At 42.6% G+C, this 20,033-nt stretch overlaps 1 protein-coding gene across 1 annotated transcript in view; it reads right to left on the bottom strand.

Annotated features, from left to right (window-relative positions):
* LOC135206833 (GON-4-like protein) overlaps positions 1 to 20,033 on the bottom strand; it is a 169,722-nt gene that overhangs the window by 90,611 nt on the left and 59,078 nt on the right. The window contains 2 exon segments of the mRNA XM_064238322.1: positions 8,161 to 8,294; positions 8,297 to 9,206. Coding sequence (XP_064094392.1) covers positions 8,161 to 8,294; positions 8,297 to 9,142 — 980 coding nt within the window. The 5' untranslated portion in view covers positions 9,143 to 9,206.

The raw sequence follows: 20,033 nt of genomic DNA, 5'->3' as shown, positions 1-20,033 counted from the left end.
GATGTCTAGATCCCTGTGTCTAAACACTGAGGTTAGCATACTCTTATAACCTTTAATTGTCGAAACTGACAAGTGTAAATCCTTCCTCAAGTAAAGAAGGAAATCTGCGATTTGGGTCACAGAGGTACTGGATGAAGACACTTTCCTGTTTTTACACCACTTCCGGAAATTGTCCCACTTCGACTGATACACCGTGATTGTGGAGGTTCTTCTGGCTCTAGCCACTGCACTGGCCACCTCTCTAGAATATCCCCTCGCTCTGACCAGACGTTCGATAGTCTGAACGCAGTCAGACCCAGAGCGAGGGTATTCTTGTGAAAAAACCTGTCGAAGTGGGGTTGTTTGAGTAAATCTACTCTTAGAGGAAGCGTCCTTGGCGTATCTACCGTCCATTCAGTACCTCTGTGAACCAACTTTGGGCCGGCCAAAACGGGGCTATTAAGGTCATCCTCGTTCCTTTGCTCTCCCTGAACTTCTTCATCACTTTCCCCAGCACCTTGAACGGAGGAAATGCGTACAGATCTAAGTTTGACCAATCCATCAGGAATGCATCTACCGCCACTGCTTCCTGGTCTGGAATCGGAGAGCAATATGTTTGGTAATCTCTTTGTTCTGGCTGTCGCAAACAGATCCACTACCGGACGGCCCCACAACTTCCACAGGCTCTGGCAAACCTCCATGTGCAACGTCCACTCCGTCGAGAGAAGTTGCTCTCTCCTGCTCAACAGGTCCGCACCCACGTTCTTTTCTCCTTGTATAAACCTGGGAGTATCACGACCTTTTTCCTCTTCTGCCCAAAGCAGAATTTTCTTTTTTTTGCCAGATTGTAAAGGGGAAAAGAATGAGTTCCCCCCTTGCTTCCGAATATATGCCAGAGCCGTGGTGTTGTCCGAGTTGACCTGCACTGTCTTGTTTCGAATCAACTCTCTGAAGTGCTTCAAAGCCAAGAAAATTGCCAACAGTTCCTTCCTGTTTATGTGCCACTTTGTTTCGTCCTTGTTCCAAAGTCCCGACACCTCTTGAGGGCCTAATGTCGCTCCCCAACCCGCGTCCGACGCGTCGGAAAACAAGACGAGGTCTGGGTTCTTCTGCTGAAGCGACATCCCTCTTGCTAACCTGCCTGGAGTTAGCCACCACTTTAATTCCTCCTTTACTTCGGTCGGAATTAGAAACTGGAAGGAATCCGGTTGCGATTTTCTTGGCCATGAATCCTTCAGGAAAAACTGAAGAGGTCTCATGTGCAGTCTTCCTAAAGAAATGAACCTCTCTGTGAAGAGAGTGTGCCCAGTAGACTCATCCACTCTCTTGCAGAGCATCGGTCTTTCTTAGAAAATCCTGCACCTTCTGACTGCATTGGGCTTGCCTTTCGGGGGACGGAAAAGCCCGAAAAGTCACTGCCGATATCTGAATCCCCAAATAAACTATCTGTTGTTTGGGGCTCCAAATGGGACTTTTTCCCATATTCACTACCAGACCTAGGTTCTTTTGCTAAGTCCAATGTTTGACTTACGTCCTCCAGACATTGAATTCTCGACTGGGATCTTATCAACCAGTCGTCCAGATACAAAAGATAACTCTGATCCCTCTAATGTAGCCATCTCGCCACATTGGACATCATCCTCGTGAATACTTGAGGGGCTGTGCAAAGGCCGAAGCATAGGGCCTTGAACTGAAAGACCCTGTCCTGAATCACAACCTTAGATACTTCCTGCTTCCTGGATGAATCGGAATATGAAAGTATGCGTCTTGTAAGTCCAGAGTCGCCATCCAGTCCCCTGGACGTACCGCTGCCAGTTACTGAATCGTTCGTCTCCATAGTGAACTTGGTCTTTTCTACGAAAAGATTCAGTTGACTTACGTCCAGCACTGGCCTCCAACCTCCCGAGGACTTTGCAACCAGAACAGACGGTTTGTAAAATCCCGGAGATTCGTGATCCAGAACAGGTTCTATTGCTCCTTTCTCTAGCATGGAAGCTACTTGCTCCCACAGAGCCGCTTTCTTCTCTAAATCGTTGTAATTTGCCCCGAGGGCTCTCGGAGATGTTGCGAGAGGGGGTCTTTTCACGAAAGGAATCTTGTATCCTTCCCGAGCTACGTTGACAGCCCAGGGATCTGCCTTCATTTGTTGCCAGACTTCCCAAAAAACCTTGAAGTCTGGCTCCCACTGTCGTCTGGAGGACCGAATTCTCATTCTTTAGAGGGGTTCTTGGCTCCTCTTTTCGCTGGTACTCTCTACCCCTAAAGGCGGGTCGAGCGAATGTTCTTCCTCGAAAGGGCTGTTGCGACGGTCTAGTCTCCTTTGGCGTCTTCTTCACAACTTGGTGGTAAGAACTTCTTAACCGAAGAAGAAAGAAGATCTTGAGTAGCTTTCTGCGAAAGGGATAGAGCTATATCCCTAATCACCTCTGAAGGAAACAGCTGTTTCGAAAGGGGAGAGAACAGTAACTCCGATTTCTGAGAGTTAGAAACTCCTTTTGAGGCGAACGAACACAAGAGCGATCTCTTCTTAAGCACTCCTGCCGTGAATAACGAAGCCAGCTCATTCGTTCCGTCTCTAAGAGCCTTATCCATGCAGGACATAATGCTCTTAGCTGTTTCTAAGTCCTGCGAATCCTCTTCTCCTATGGAATTCGCTAGCGCTCCCAAAGACCAATCCAAGAAATTAAAAGACTTCGAAAGTCTAAAAATCCCTTTAAATAGATGGTCAAAATTCCGAGGACGTCCACCAGACCTTGGCCGACTGTAACGCCTGTCTGCGTGAGCTGTCCACTATACTGGAGAAGTCCCCCTGGGAGGAGGCAGGTACTCCAGGCCTAGACTTTCTCCAGTAGCGTACCATACTCCCGATTTAGAAGCTAACTTAGCTGGAGGAAAAACAAAAGAGTATTTTCCCGCTTCTTTTCTTGTCCTTCATCCAGTCATTCACCCGTTGAAGGGCCTTCTTTGCCGAAATTGACATCGTCATTTTCAGGAAGGAGGACTTCTTTGGAGTCTAGTCTTGGAAAACTGTGATTAAGGGGGATAACGGAGCTGTCGGTTTAAATTCCCCCTCAAAAACAGCAATAAGACGTGAAGTCAGAACCTTATAATCTGAAAGAAGGTTCTGTATTCTTTTCTTCAATTACTTCCAACTCTTCTTCTGCTGAAGAAATATCTTGCAAGTCGTCGTCGTATTGACGCTTCGTTGACGGACTAGCGTCCTGCCGCCTGCGTCCTGCGGCTAGCGAGGCATCGGCGTCCTGCCGCCTCTCGATGTCTTGCCGCCTGCGTCCTGCGGCTACCGATGCGTCTGCGTCCTGCCGCCTGCGTCCTGCGTCCATCGTAGACACGCCTGCTTCCTGCCGCCTGCGTCCTGCGTCCACCCTTGGTTCCGCGTCCTGACGTTTGCGTCCTGCTTCTTCCGACACTATTTTCCTCCTAGCGCCAGTGCGCCCTGCGTCCTCGGCGAACGCGTCCTTGTCTTTCCCTTTCGAAGACTTGCATGGGAAGGAAATCGTCCTTACGCCTCGAAGATGCTTGTTCAGGGAGCATCCCAAGACTTCACCAACACTGCCAACTTGGACTGGCATTTCCCGTAAGAAATGGCTTCGTACCATCCTCCTGATGGTAGACGAGACGAAGGATGAGGATTACGAGCTGACTGCTACCTTAAAGGAGAGCGATCTTGTACTCTACCCGACGGAGAAATACGAGGGGAGGATCCATAAGAAGATGGAGGCGATTCTCCCAAGGCAATTACCATGCCGAAGACGGAACGTATTATCGCCAGGTATGATTTGCGTCCTCTCTAGTACGAAAAATCCTTTTCCTCTTGATCGGTACTACTACTCCCCCGTCTTCCCGAGGATGACAACACCTCAGGACTACTCCAGCCTCACTATCTGCACCTGTCTCTCGAGAGCAGTTGATGTCCTGAACGTCCTCTTGAGTGGGCGAGACACCACTGCATACCGACGTTCTCGCTCGGAAGTCGAACCTTCCGAGGACGCACACTTCCCAGTTACGCCTTTCTGCGGCGACTGCAACAGCCTGGGAACTTGCAACAGGACTGTTCGAAGGGACGCCTGACCGTGTCAAAACCTCTCTCGCCTCCCTTCGACTGTCGACATGCCTTCTCCCTTGGGTCTGGGAGCTTGACAGAGGTCTAGGTCTAGGAGCACGAGAGAGACGATCAGACGCCCCCTCCACTACACTTTCACCTGACATCGAAAGCACTAACTTTGTCTGTAAGTCGCTGTATCTGGTCGCCCATGGACGCAAGGGCAGCGAACACTTTCACAATATTTGTATCGTTCGTCTCCTCCGATACAGCAGCGGGCGCAGGATATACCTGGGGAGAAGGAACTACCAATTCTACATTAGAAGGAGCTGGAGAGGAAATACAATCACTCCTTTTACTCGAAGAATTTGACTTCTCACTACGAGAAACAGATCTCCTTACACGATCTTTCTCCAGTCTCTCAACGTATTTCATAAAGACCTTCCATTCCTTCTCTGATAAATTCTCACATTCAATGCATCTATTCTCCCAAGTACACACAGTCTCCCTACATTTCTTACAAACGGTATGAGGGTCGACCGAAGCTTTCGGCAGTCTTACCTTACACCCCTCTTTTACACACACTCTAAACATACTTCCAGAGTCAGACATCTTAAAGAACAATCCAAAGCGAATGCCAAGCTAACGTTTCCAAGTACAATACCAAAATCCAAGATCAGTCAGCAACGAGAATGAAAATTCTAGCAGGGAACACCAAACAATGTTTGCCGGTTCGGCTGGCAGAGAAAATCTGGCCCCAATTGGGAACGGTTCCTAGCGCTAGCGCCACGGTAACGGGGTGGTGGTGGTTGCCTGAACTACCAATAGGTTACTAGCGATTGCCGCGAGTTTTGAAAATTTCTGCCAGGTGGAACAGAGAATATAGCTATATATATACCTGCCAGGTAAGTGTCATACATTAAATTGCAAGTTACAGAAAAAATTCATCAAGGAATGAATACAGTGGACGCCCGTACTCGTGGGGGATGCATACCAGACTTCCCGCAAATAGTTAAAACCCACAAATAACTAGAACCTCCTCTAAAAATGCTTATAACTGCCTATCTTGAAAGTTCAAATACCAAATGTATACCTAAATAACATCCTACTTTAAATATACCTTAAATTACTATCCTATTACTGAATTAATCTTTGAGATTACATTATCAATACATATGTAATTTCAAACTCATTAAACATTTTACCATTGAAAATATATATGTACAGCCAATAACACTGAGAGAGAGAGAGAGAGAGAGAGAGAGAGAGAGAGAGAGAGAGAGAGAGAGAGAGAGAGAGAGAGAGAGTTATCTTTATTTAAAAGAATAAAATGGAAAAATTATTGTATTGGTTTAAAATACTATTATACATATGAATTCTGTAATTACAGATATTATTATTATCATATATTATTTGAAAATATTAATAAACATATTATACATACATGTACTATACTATACCATAAAAATTCTCTCATCTCAGTAAGAGAGAGAGAGAGAGAGAGAGAGAGAGAGAGAAGAGAGAGAGAGAGAGATTACATGAATGTTAATCGACAACATGCTCCCTCTCCTGTCACATTACTTGACATATTTGACAGCTCTGGACCTCAGCTTAGTACCTAGACCTAAAGAGAAAGATGCAAGGTAGAATGGATTTCCCTTCATTCTAACATAATTCTAAAATTTATAATCTAAAATCTTACTAATTCACTAAAGTATTTGCTTTAATGAATTGATATTACAGTAGACCACACGTATTTGTGGGGGATGTGTACCTGACACCCCTGTGAATAGCTAGAATCCACGAATTGTTGGAACACCTATAAAAAAGCTTAAAACTGTCTATTTTGTTAGTTAAAACTCAAGAAAACCCGCTACAAACGTTTATAACTGGTTTTTTAAAATAATTTTATCACAAAAAGTGCATTATATGATGAAACTGATAAGAAAATACAGTAATTTGTGGATATTTCTCATAGAAAAATGCCACGAATAGGCGAACTTCCTGCAAATAACACCCGTAGAGGAATCTGTGAATATGTGAGTTGGCAAATCCAGAATCCATGAGTACGGGGGGTTCACTGCATTGCTGCTTACATTAATATTAACATATGAAAATTAATAAATACAGTAATTCATTTTTCATACAAAAAGACATACATCTCTGTACAAGAGAGAGAGAGAGAGAGAGAGAGAGAGAGAGAGAGAGAGAGAGAGAGAGAGAGAGAGAGAGAGAGAGAGAGAGAGAAAATTATTATTCTTATTATTTTATCATTTAAACTTATTAAACTTACTAATAGAGTATTAATCAATATTAATATGTATATGAAAATTAGTAAATAATTTTTGTATCATAAAAATGTATTTAGTTATGAAAATAACATCAAAATACACTAATTAGTGAATATTTATCATTGGAAAAACCCCCGAATAGGCAAATTTCCTGGTCCAAAAAAATCCGCAAAGCTCGAGAACGCAAATGCTGGGGGTTGACTATATTCACATTTTCTATATTTTATAGACACAAGCATCTTATCTTTAAATAAGTCTTAATGCTTGATTACGGAAAACTACTTCAAGTATTTAACAGTTGCTTAGCAAGCAACCTGCTAGTTGATAATAACTGAGACCTCTTGCAGTCTGGAGGTGATTACCAATCAAAAGGGTTGATAGTAGGATTCTCCTAGTAAAGGTCTATATCTACGGAACATAAGTTGCTGTAAATCTTGCACATATACAAATTACAAACTCATTACTTTTGCTTAGGATTTAAAAGGGAAGCGTAAGTGACAAACTTCTGCACTCTCCTCTGAGAGCAAATAGTTACTGAGTTAGTAAAATGTGCCTGCAACACTGCTGATCACCCTGCAAAGAAGGTTAAAAGTAGGGAAAGCATATACATTCAGGCTGTCCCAGGGGTGTTGGAAAGAATATTCCATCACTGCCCAAGGGTCTGGGAATGAGGAACGTAAGACTGGGAGTTTCCTGTTCAACCTGGTTGCCAACAGACTGAGCACAGGAGACCCCCATAGCTCAAACAGCCTCTCTGCAACTCAAGGGTGCAGGGATGACTATTATGTCCCTACCACCTGACCATGAAGAGAGGTGACTTGTTAGGACATTCCTCCTTCCATGAATATATCTGGCTGAGAGGTCAGAGGCTAGGTGAACCACCAACTCATGCATCTGCAGTGCCACCTGACACTGGGGCCACATTTGTAGACATAAGTTGGGGTTGCTGGCTAAAAATGTGAAAGAAAAGTGGCCAAAAATACTTTAACAGGGAAGCATATGATGTAAGAGGGGGCTCCTGTATGACCTCTTCCCGGTCTTGCAACCTTCCCTAAAATATCTAATGCTAGAACCACTAGTTTGACATAATAAATTGTAGATTGTAGAAAAATCCTCAAAACTGATCAGAAAAGCTACCATAATATCAGTACATCACCAAATCCTTGGAAAAAGCAAAGAAAAAACTACGAATCAAGCCACCAAAACATCTACTGTTGCACCAAACGACAGCAGAAAAGAAGTTATTTTCTTTGTGGTGTTGTACCTATGGTTCCCGGGTAGAGGGCAGATAGTTACCTACGCTAAAAACAAATGAATCGCTACTACGAATTTAAAATTTTAGCTGCTGTGCAAGTAGAAAATTATAGCTCTGTAATTACTTGGTAAGTTACTTATGTGAAAATGCAATTTAGATCAAAATACAAGACAAGCATCAAAACCAAGTTTAATGTACTTGTACGTAGTTCCATGACCAGCGTAGCATCTGAAATGTGGAGCCAAAGAAAAAGTGACCGAGTTACCAACAAGTAAGCGGGTGGTGCCCTGCCACTCACAAGTCTACACCTTCAACTATATAATTACCACAGTTTGACTACTGCGCTTGCAGTCACCAAAGATATATCCATATAAAAGGAGGAGGTCTGTATTCTCATAGGAACAAGTAAGCGTTTCATTGCAGTCTTATCTGATAGTCATGTGTACTAGTAAATGAGGCAACCTGAATCCTGTAAAAAAATGGCTTAAACTTCTTACAAACATAGAAAGGTATTTATAAAACAAAAATTTGTAAATGACAGTTTAAGCAAACATCAAAAGATAAACTTAACATACCTTGCATTAAGAAAATGAAGTTCTTCTAATAGGCCTTCAGTGGAGAAATCTTGGTGAGAATCATCTGATTCACTTTCAGTAACTTCAATATTATTTTTCAAGAGGGATGTCAAATTATCTGCTGAAACATTCTGTGATTCCTTTTTTTGGGGGAAAAGTGGTCTTTTACCTTTTTCTCTTTAAAATAGTCTTTTTCTTTCACAACACTTGAGTCAGAATTAGAAATACCTGTCATCTCCTTTATACACTTTTTCAAACCTGTTCTTTTTCTTTTAAGTTTTTGCTTTGATGCTTCCTTTTGTGGGGTATGTGATACCATGGGTGAGTCTACTGGAAGTAAAGAAGTTCCCTTCACTTCTCCCATCATTTTGTTAATTTCACTACCTGTATTTCTGGTTTTCTTTGGTATACTTCCCAATTTACCTTTAAATTTCCTCTTCAGAGTGTTGGATGCTTCATCCTTCTTAAGTTTGGCATCACACAAATCTCCAAAATTTTCATTCTCCTCATCATCCCTATCTGGGACATTTGTATTATCAACACCCTTTTCACTCTTGCTATCATCCTCATCATCCTTTTCCATCTCTTGACCAGTCTCTTTTATTTCATCTTCAATTCCTTCTGCATTGCCTAATGCACTTTGCTTTTGCATATTTACTCTTGAATCACACTGTTTAGTGCTCTTGTATATCTTTTCATTATCATCTACATATTCTCTTCCCATATCCTTTCTAACCTCTTCTATGACCAGAGATTCTGTCGTTGAAATTTTACTTTGTGTTCCTGTCTTTGAACTAGTAAAATCTTTAAGTTTCTTTTCTTTTTCCATATCTGAAGCTTTTCCAGTGACCTTATTACCCTTCACATTACCTTTGGCCTTATGTTTTGAAGGACTTTTGTTTTTTGTTTTGCTGGCATCACTTTTTTTATTAACATTTCTCTTGGATGGTGGACTTCTGACCTTATTTTTGCATGTCTCCATGGCTGTGAATTGCTCAAGTTTTACAAATCTTCATAACTCTGATGCTTTGCAGCCAAAACAAAACCTGTAAAAAAAAAAAAAGGTTCTTTGAAATGCAAAGAAAAATAACTGATCTGTCTCTATTCACACCTCTGGAACCTAAGTATGAGCATTTCATTTATTACATAACACAATTTATTGTAGAACAGTATTTCAAAGATAAACAATAACAGCTCAAGCTCAGCGTACATATTGCAACATTTAAAATGACAATTTTTTAAGGAAAATTCTATTTTTCCTAACTATACAAACCTGAGGTCCTTTACATTTGGAATTACTTTTGGCAAAGATGGAAAATGGCAGCTAGACTTTTAAACAACAGACTTTTTGAACAAGGTAGTTAGGTAGTTTAACTACTGTTTGGTTGGAGGGAGTCCAGCCCACCCAAACGTAAACATTCCACTTTACTATTGGCCCATTTATCAGATTGGGGCGTGGTATGAGGTAGGCCTAATGCATAAAAGACCTAATGTTTGTAGTTAAGAAAAATACAATTTACAGTGGACCTGGCCCCTATTTGCGGGGGATGCATACCAGAAACCCCCCACAGAATAGTTAGAATCTGTGAATACATACAGTGGAACCTCGACATACAAAAGTCCCAACTTACGAAAAATCCAAGTTACAAAAGCAAAGACGAAGAGTGTTTTGCCTCTGCATACAAAAATAATTCAGGTTACGAAAGGGTGTTACTGTAAAGTCCCGAGATTCACCCGGACCACCGAGAACAATTTTAAAACTTGCGCTCCGCCAACTGAGTAGACTCGCCACCATCCTCCCGCTCTCCCATTGGTTCCTGATGCTAGTCACTGCTGTAAGATCCTGCTCTCCTATTGGTCAGCATCTATCCCATCATGCCACTATGTAAAGGCGTCATTCGGCCACTTTGTCGCATCAGCGTTATCGTACGAACGTGGAATTCGTTTGTTCACATATACGTATTTCGTTAGTTAACGTAAATTCAGGTTAGTGATTTCGCTTTCTACTTGTATACTTTATCGTGCTGTGTGTGTGAACTTAATTAATTTAATTAGCCATGGGTCCCAAGAATGTTGCCGAAGTTCACAGAAAGAAGAGAATGCTCTCTATGGAGACTAAGATGGAGATAATTAAGAAGTATGAAGCTGGCATGCGGTTGAGTGTGATCGCTAAGGAATACAGCCGAAATCGATCGATGATAGGCACAATCCTTAAGCAGAAGGAAGCCATCAAAGCAGCTACACGTTCCAAGGGCGTGACTATTTTGTCCAACAAGAGGAGCCACGTGCATGATGAGAAGATGGAGAGGCTGCTTCTTGTATGGATTAAAGACAAAGAAATCGCTGGCGATACCATAACCGAGACGGCAATCTGCCACAAGGCCAGCGCTATTTTCTGTGATCTGATTGCCCAGGCCGAAGACAACGGAGGAGAAAGGACATCAACGGCAACCCCAGACTTCAAGGCTTCTCGTGGGTGGTTTGATAAATTCCGTAAACGGACTGGCATCCATTCGGTGGTGAAGAAAAACGTAAAGTATAAAAAAGTAAAAAAAAATGTAATAAAAAAAAGAAAAAAAAATCTAATTTTAAGTTTTTTGTAAAGTTAAGTGTTACGTAATGTGTTTCGTAAAGTTTAGTGTTAATGTTTTCTGCCCAGAGGCGTAACAATAGGGTGGCAGAGGTGGCAAACTGCCACGGGCCCAGGGCCTATAATGATTAAAGGGGCCCATGGACGTAGAGTCACGATGTGCAATTTGCCATTTCGTGGACACAGAGAAGGAACACAAGCAGAAGATGAAGGTGATTATGATGAGGATGAAAGGAAACGTGGAAATTTTATTTGCATTATTGAGTTGCTTTCTGAATTATCCAGTTCTTTCAGAATTAATCAGTAAAATGATATTGTTATGATACAATAAAGTTTTATGCATACTTACCTGGCAGGTATATATATAGCTTATCCTCTTGACGCACTGGCAGAATTTCAAAACTCGCAGCAACCGCTAGTACACTGGTAGTTCAGGTGATGGCCACCACTCGCCCCGTTCCCTGTGGCCGCCTGGTACTTGAACTATTCCACCCGTTTTCCTCAGATTTTCTCTGAACCTGTCTCCTGAGGGGAGGAGGGTGGGATTTGGGTTTAATTATATATACCTGCCAGGTAAGTATGCATACAACTTTAATTGCATCATAACAATATCATTTTTATGCATGACACTTACCTGGCAGGTATATATATAGCTGATTGACACATTTGGAGGTGGGTCATAGACAGCAACATGGTCATAATTCAAAAATTAACTAAATTTTTAAAATTATTTATTAAGTTCCTTACCTGCTAAGGTAGCTGACTTCGTAGGTCCTGCCTCTTAGCCTGCTAAACCTTAGTAGCTCTCAACTAGGATGTGACCTGTTTGTTGAGAAAGCTAACAACAAGGGTCTGACAACTGGACATGACCAATCTGCTGACAGAGAACCCTAGCCCTCATTTACCACGGGCATTCATGCTAGGAAAGTTAGTCACCTGAACCACACACACATACAATAATAAACACTAACCAAAAACTGAGCTGGTATTAACCTTCTCAGACAACATAAAAAAAACACAAATATAACCTAATTAAAATAAAAACCTAGCATGTTATTAGGTTATGGGGTGGAAACTCCTTTGCCCAGTACTGTACCTGAGGATACATACGGCCTAACGTTTGACAATTATCAAAAGTTTGTCTTCACGTCTCTAAGGTAATGAGAGGCAAACACAGAGTTTTTGTACTCCAAAACGTCGAATCTATAATGTCCTTGAGGGCTAAATTTTTCCTGAATGCTAAGGACGTAGCTACTGCTCTCACCTCATGAGCTTAACCTTAATCAAGCCGAAAGCATTCTTCCCCCTGACCAAAGTAACAAACTGAGCCTTCCTTTAACTGACTTCTCTTACAAAGAAAGCCATCGCGTTTTTTAAGACATAGGTCTAGTAGGATTCTTTAACAGAGCACCACAGAGAACATGAGTTCCCCTAATGCTTCGTGTTCTTTCTACTAAAAACCGTAAGGCTCTTACTGGGCAAAGAACCCTTTCTTGTTCTTGACCTACTAGATCAGCCGTCCTTTCAATCTCAAATGATCTTGGCCACGGATGCGAAGGAATTCTCATTTTCTTTGCTAAGAACTCCTGTTGAAAAGAACAAACTGCTTTGTTGTGCTTCCAACCTACTTGCTTGTCAATAGCTTGCAGCTCGCTAATCCTTTTAGCTGTAGCTAAGGCTACTAAGAAAATAGTCTTCTTCGTTAGCTCTCGCAAAGAACGAACTGCCCATAGGTTCAAACCTATCCGTCTCCAAGAATTTGAGAACGACATCCAAATTCCAAGAAGGAGTTCTGCAAAGTCGATCCTTCTTTGTATTAAAAAGATCTGAGAAGATCTCTAAGATCTGCGTCGTTGGACAGATCTAAACCTCTGGTGTCTAACACTGCAGACAAACATACACTTACGTATAAACCTTTAATTGTCTGATTAGCCAAACCCAGTTCCTTCTTCAGGTATAGAAGGAAATCTGCAATTTGTGTCACAGAGGTACTGGATGAAGAAATCTTCCGATTCTTACACCATTTACGGAAGTTCTCACACTTCGACTGGTACACTTGATAGTTGATGGGCCTTCGTGCTCTTGCAAACTGCCTTCGCTGCTTCTCTAGAAAACCCCCTTGCTGACAAGTCTTTCGATAGTCTGAACGCAGTCAGACCCAGAGCGAGGGTGTTCTTGTGGAACCTGTCGAAGTGGGGTTGTTTGAGAAGATCTACTCTCGTGGGTAGACTTCTCGGAGAATCCACTGTCCATTCCAGTATCTCTGTGAACCACGTTTGGGCCGGCCAGTATGGGGCTATCAGAGTCAGCCTTGTTCCTCGACTTTCCTGAATTTTTTCATTACCTTTCCTAAAATCTTGAACGGGGGAAAAGCGTACGCATCAGACCCGTCCCAATCTAGTAGGAAGGCATCGACTGCGACTGCAAGAGGGTCCGGGATTGGAGAACAATAGTTCGGTAACCTCTTCGTCGCTGCGGTATGCGAAAAGATCCACTACTGGAGTGCCCCAGACTTCCACAGTCTCTGGCATACTTGAAGATGCAACATGCACTCCGTGGAAAGCACTTGTCCGTCCCTGCTCAACAGATCCGCTCTGACGTTCTTCTCTCCTTGAATGAACCTGGTGAGCAGGGTGACGTTTTCTCCTCTGCGACCACAGAAGAATCTCCTTCGCCAAGTTGCAAAGGGACAACGAGTGGGTTCCTCCTTGTTTTCGTTATATATGCCAGAGCTGTGGTATTGTCGCGTTGATCTGCACCACTTTGCCGCTGATCCACGGTCTGAACGCTTTCAGAGCCAAGAAGATCGCCATCAGTTCCTTCCTGTTTATGTGCCATGCCTTTTTCTTCTTCGTTCCAAAGGCCTGACTCCTCCCGAGGGCCCAGCGTCGCTCCCCAGCCTGCGTCTGAGGCGTCGGAAAAATAATATCCGGTCTGGGTTCCTCTGCTGGAGTGACGTACCCTCTGACAACCTCCCCGGAACTAGCCACCACTTTAATTCCTCCTTTATCTTTGAAGGAATTGGAAACCGGAAGGAATCTGGTTGCGATCTTCTTGGCCAGACTTCGTTCAGAAAGAACTGTAAGGGCCTCATGTGAAGTCTCCCTAGTGAAATGAACCGCTCTAACGAAGAGAGTCCCCAGCAGGCTCATCCACTCTCTCGCCGAGCATTGGTCTTTCAATAGGAATTCTTGCACTTCGCAGGCACATGGTCTGCCTTTTGGGTGACGGAAAAAGCCCGAAAAGTCACTGAGGATATCAGAATCCCCAAATAAACTAGCTCCTGAGAGGGGATCAACCGTGACTTTTTCAGGTTTACCATCAGACCCAGTTGCTGAGTTAACTCCAATGTGATGTTCGTGTCCTCCAGACATTGCTGTTTTGATTGTGCTCTTATGAGCCAATCGTCGAGGTAGAGAGAGACTCTGACTCCTGACAAATGAAGCCACTTCGCCACATTCGACATCATTCTTGTAAAAATTTGAGGAGCCGTGCACAGACCGAAACAAAGGGCTTTGAATTGATAAATCCTGTCCTGGATCATGAATCTCAAATATTTCCTGGACCTTGGTGAATTGGAATATGGAAGTACGCATCCTGAAGGTCCAGCGTTACCATCCAGTCCCCCTGGTCGTAACCGCTGCCAGTACTGAATCGTTCGTCTCCATCGTAAACTTGGTCTTTTCTACGAACAAGTTTAGCTGGCTTACGTCCCGTACTGGCCTCCAACCTCCTGATGACTTCGGTACTAGAAACAGACGGTGTAAAAACCTGGGGATTCGTGATCCAGAACCGGTTCTATGGCCCCCCTTTTCTCTAACATGCTGACAACCTGATGCCAAAGAGCTCTCTCTTCTCTAAATCGATGTAATGAGCCCTAGGGCTCTCGGAACTGTAGCGAGAGGTGGTTTCTTGAGAAAGGGGATCTTGTTATCCTTCCTTCGCTACCTTTACAGACCAAGGATCCGCTCCTTTGCTTTGCCAGACTTCCCAGAAGTCTAAAAGTCTGGCCCCCACACAAGTCTGGAGGACTTCTGACTCATTGCTTGGTTGAGGTTTTGGAACCTCTTTTGGCTGGAACTCTTTTCCCTCTAAATGCTGGTCGGGAAAAAGTCCTACCCCGAAAGGGCTGCTGTGATGTCTTTGTATCCTTCGGGGTCTTCTTCATTACATTAGAAGGTAAATACTTTCTTACAGAAGACGTAAGAAGATCCTGAGTAGCCTTCTGAGTGAGGGAGAGCGAGATGTCCTTAATGATATCCTGAGGGAAGAGCTGTCCTGAAAGCGGAGAGAACATCAACTCCGACTTTTGCGCGTTCGAGACTCCTTTAGCAGCGAACGAGCACAAAAGATGTCTTTTCTTCAAAACGCCTGCTGTAAAAAGTGAAGCCAATTCATTAGCTCCATCTCTCAAGGCTTTATCCATACAGGACATGATACTTCTCGGCAACTCGGATTCTGACGAATCTTCCATCTCCGAAGTCCGAGTCAGGGCCCCCAAACGACCAGTCAAGAAAATTAAACACCTCAAAAGTCCGATAGATACCTTTGAGTAAATGGTCGAACTCTGACGAAGTCCACCACACTTTGGCTGAATGTAAAGCATGTCTACGGGAGCTGTCCACTATGTTGGAAAAGGGGAAAAGTCTCCCTGGGAGGAGGCAGGAACTCCCAGCCAAGACTTTCCCCCGTAGCATACCAAACACCAGACTTCGAAGCCAACTTGGCCGGAGGAAAGGCAAAAGAAGTCTTCCCCGACTCTCTCTTCTCCTTCAACCACTCATTTACGCGTTGAAGGGCTTTCTTGGCCGAAATAGACAGTCATTTTCAAAAAAGACGATTTCTTGGCTGTCTTCATCTTCGAAAATTGAGACAAAGCGATGGCGGGCCTGAAGGTGAAATCGATCTCTTCAACAAAGAAAGAAGGCACTCTGTTAGTCTCTTGTAGTCCGAAGAAGAGCTTCCACATTCTTGTCCTCTTCCGCACTCTCCACAAATTCTTCCTCCTGCGAAGAAGAATATCTTGAAAACCAAGATCCTGATGACTCTCCAAAGCGGACTCCTTATGCAGAGCCTGCTTAGAGAGCGAATGCGGCGCTGTCTCCTTGTAAAACTCCTCTCTTCCTTGTTGAGAAAAAGTTTCGACTTGCTGCCGCCTGCGTCCTGCGTCCTCCTGACGCTTGCGTCCACCATGCGTCCATCACTCTTCCTCTTGCGTCCTGCGTCCTGCACTGCTTCGTCCTTCTTAAGGGATGCACTGCGTCCTGGCTTGTGTTGCACGTCCTGCGTCCTCTTGGAGGACTTAACCGGGAGAGACGAGTCCTTACGTCTAACCGAAGGTTGTTCGGGCTTCTCCATGATTGTACAATCTACTGCTAATCTCTCCTGCATGTCCCGCAGAACTTCCTTCGTCTCCGCTTCCTTACGAGACTCCTGATGATGAGGAGGAATCGAGGACGCACCGGGCTAACACGGAGAGGCGAGCGAACCTGCGGTCTACGCAGAGGAGTTCCTCTAAGCGGAGAAACACCTCTCACCGCACCGCTAGTAACTTCCAACTGACGAGAAATCCTCTTCCTTTTGATAGGGATAATTTCTTCATCCTCCGATGAAAAAATCTCAGGGCTACTCCACCCTTTTTGGTCAACAGCCCTTTCATCCTGTGATGAGGACGGAAAGTATGACCTCTTGAGAGGACGCGATACTTCCGCGAAACGCCTACTCCTTCCTGAGGCCGAACTATCCGAAGAATAACGGCACTTCCCAGTATCGCGTACTGCTGCAGCCTGGGAAGCAACAGGACTGCCTGAAGGGACGACTGATCGCGAGTAAACCCCTCTCGCCTCCCTTCGACTGTCGACATGCCTTCTCCCTTGGGTCTGGGAGCTTGACAGAGGTCTCGGTCTAGGAGCACGAGAGGGACGATCAGGCGCCCCCTCCACAACACTGTAACCAAACACTTCCACTTTGTCTGTTAATCGTTTAATTTGATCTCCCATGGACGCAAGGGCAGCGAACACTTTCACGATTTGTGGATCAGTAGTATCCTCAGATACAGCAACGGGCGCAGGAGAAACCTGAGGGGAAGGTGCTACGTCTACATGTGAATGAGCTGGAGAAGACACATGCAAAGATTCATTCAAAGGCTTACTCGAAGATCCCGATCTCTCACTCCTAGATACAGATCTTCTAACCCGATCTTTTTCTAATCTCTCAACATACTTCATAAGAGCCTTCCACTCTTTCTCATTCAGACACTGACATTCATTGCACCTATTGTCCCACGTACATACAAACTCCCGACACTTCTTACAAATAGTATGTGGATCTACCAATGATTTCGGCAGTCTCACCTTACACCCTTCTTTCACACAAACTCTAAACATACTTCCTGAATGAGACATACTAAACCAAAATCCAAACAAAATGCGATTGCCACGCTAACTTCGTGAATACGATACCAATATCCAAAAAGTCAGTCAACGAGCAGGAAATTCTAACAGAGAACCAACAACGATGTTGCTGGTTCGGCTGGCAGAGAAAATCTGAGGAAAACGGGAATAGTTCCAAGTACCAGCGCCATCACCTGAACTACCAGTGTACTAGCGGTTGCCGCAAGTTTTGAAATTCTGCCAGTGTCAAGAGGATAAGCTATATATATACCTGCCAGGTAAGTGTCATGCATAAAACCTAAAGGTAAAACAAAGTTAATGAGCCCAATGATACAAAATGAACTCATTCAGTTGCTTTCAAAGGAAACTGAAAAAGAACTTACTTGTGCCATTAAAGCAGCTCCATTTTATAACATAATGTTAGATACAACGCACGCAGGATATTTCCAAAATTGATCAGATGTGTGAAATATACCATTACTGTAGCATATAATATGAAGATAATGGAAAGCCAAAGGCCCAACAAATTAATGAGTCTTTTTTTAGGGTTTCATAAGGTTGAGGGCCAAAGTGGAGCTGCACTATCAGAACAAATTTTGCAAATAATTAAACAAAGAGGACTTCCTATTTCAAGGTGTCGTGGCCAAGGATATGATGGAGCTAGTAACGTGAAGGGGATATACAAAGGTGTGCAGAAAAAAATAATTGATGTTGAACCCAGTGCAGTTTATGTTCATTGTGCTGCTCATAATTTGAATTTGGTGATTAATGATGCTGTCAAGGATGTGACAGAAATGGCCCAGTTTTATGATATTGTTCAAAGAGTCTATGTGTTTTTTGGATTGAGTATCAAGTGATGGGACATATTATCTAGCTTAATTTCTGAATCAGGCACTCACAAAGGGGTAACTATTAAAAGGTTGAACCCAACTAGATGGGCTGGACATTATGATGCGGTATTTGCTCTCAAAGTTCGATTCTGTGATGTGCAGAAAGCTCTAGCACAAATAATATTATGCAGCTCTAAGGCAGACGAACACAATAAAGCCACTGCACTAAAGAAATGTCTTGAAAATTTTAATTTTTTATTCCTTTTGACGTTTCAGTCCAAGATCTTAGTCAATAAATTTAGTATAAAAAATGTTGCAATCAAAGCAGTTGATCTTGCTAAGGCAGCAGACCTCTTTAAGGTTTCCATGGATGAAATGTGCAGATTAAATCAGTTTGAGGATGTAAAGAAAGTAGCAACAGCCCAGAAGTGGTCAATCAGACCAGAATTTGAGAAAAGGAGACTTCGTACCGTAAAAGGACATTTTGGCGAGCTTTGTGAAGACCAAAGATTAGAAGATCCAGAGAGTTTGTGTAGAGTAACTGTTTACTATCGTACTCTGGACATCATCACAACTCATTTGAACCTCTGTTTTACTGGCTTGCATGAAGTCGTCTCATCATTCTCAGTGTTGGAACCAATCTCATTGCAAAATTTATCTGACTCAGAGCTGTACGAAAAAGCATCTAGTTTTGTGAAAAAAATACCACAAAGATGTGTCAGAAACATTCACACAGGAAATTCTCAGCATGAGATCTGCTCTGAAGGGAGAAATAAGCAAAGTTTCTAGTATTAAGGACCTTGCTAATATGTTGATCATAGAAAATCATTCTATTTCAGCCAGTTTCCCTGAGGTTTGCACTGCAATGCTATTGTTTTTAACTATTCCAGTCACAACTGCAAGTGCAGAGCGTTAATTCTCCAAACTAAAGCTTGTTAAAAACTATTTGCGAAGTACAATGGCACAGAAAAGATTAGAAGGACTAGCTCTTCTACCAATTGAGCAAGGAACTGCACATAAATTGAACTTGAGTAAAGTCATTGACAGATTTTCCGAGATGAAAGCAAGGAAGAAAGAATTCTAGAAGGTATAAGGTATATTTGTTTATTTAATGATGGTATAGATGTTTTGGACCAAGTTGTGTTTATTTTTATTTTATAGGCATCGTCATTATGCAATAATGTAACGGCCACATAGGCCTACATAAGGGGATTCATCTGATTCATAATTGAGAATATATAATTCAGATTTTTTTTTCTAAGCTATGTATATATTAACTATTAGTAATTATATTTCCATGCCTGCATATTATATTTTATTTTCTTATGCCTACCAGTTCTACGATATATAAAATCAATCTCGCTACTCTCTCTCCCATAATATATATATATATATATATATATATATATATATATATATATATATATATATATATATATATATATATATATATATATATATATATATACAGGCAGTCCCCGGCTTTACGACGGTTCCGGCTTACGACGTTCCGAGGTTACAACGCTTTTTCTTAAATATTCAATGGAAATTCCGTCCTGGGTTACGACGCTTGTTCCGAGGTTACGACGCTGACGCTTCCGACGCTCCGAGTTAACGACGCTTTTAAAAAACGCATGCTATGATAAAAATCCTTTATAGTTTAGCACAGTACATAATAAAAAATATGTTTTTGGTTACATTACAACAAAAATTTTGAGGTATGATGATTTTTGACACTTTTTTTTTTCGTAGTTTTTTTAATTTTTTTAGTGACGCCGCATATGCAGAACTAGTTTGCGGGCGAATGAATACACTAGCTTGGGATGCGCAGTTTAAAACAGTCCAAAAGCGCAAATATAATGAAAAATCATTGCTTGTTTCCAGTACATAATTAAAAAAACTAAGTTTCTGGTTAGATTACAACACCAAATTCCAAGGTTACGACGTTTTGTTATGCTTTTAACGATACCTCATATGCAGAACTAGTTTTTTGAGCGGAGGTGCATAAATAATTAACGCATATTAAACTGTATGGTAAATTGACCGAACAACGACCTCGGA

This window comes from Macrobrachium nipponense, chromosome 31 (genome assembly GCF_015104395.2).
Source record: "Macrobrachium nipponense isolate FS-2020 chromosome 31, ASM1510439v2, whole genome shotgun sequence".
In the NCBI taxonomy this organism is placed as follows: Eukaryota; Metazoa; Arthropoda; class Malacostraca; order Decapoda; family Palaemonidae; genus Macrobrachium; species Macrobrachium nipponense.
The sequence above is the reverse complement of the archived record's forward strand: the minus strand, read 5'-3'. Positions and strand labels throughout refer to the sequence as shown.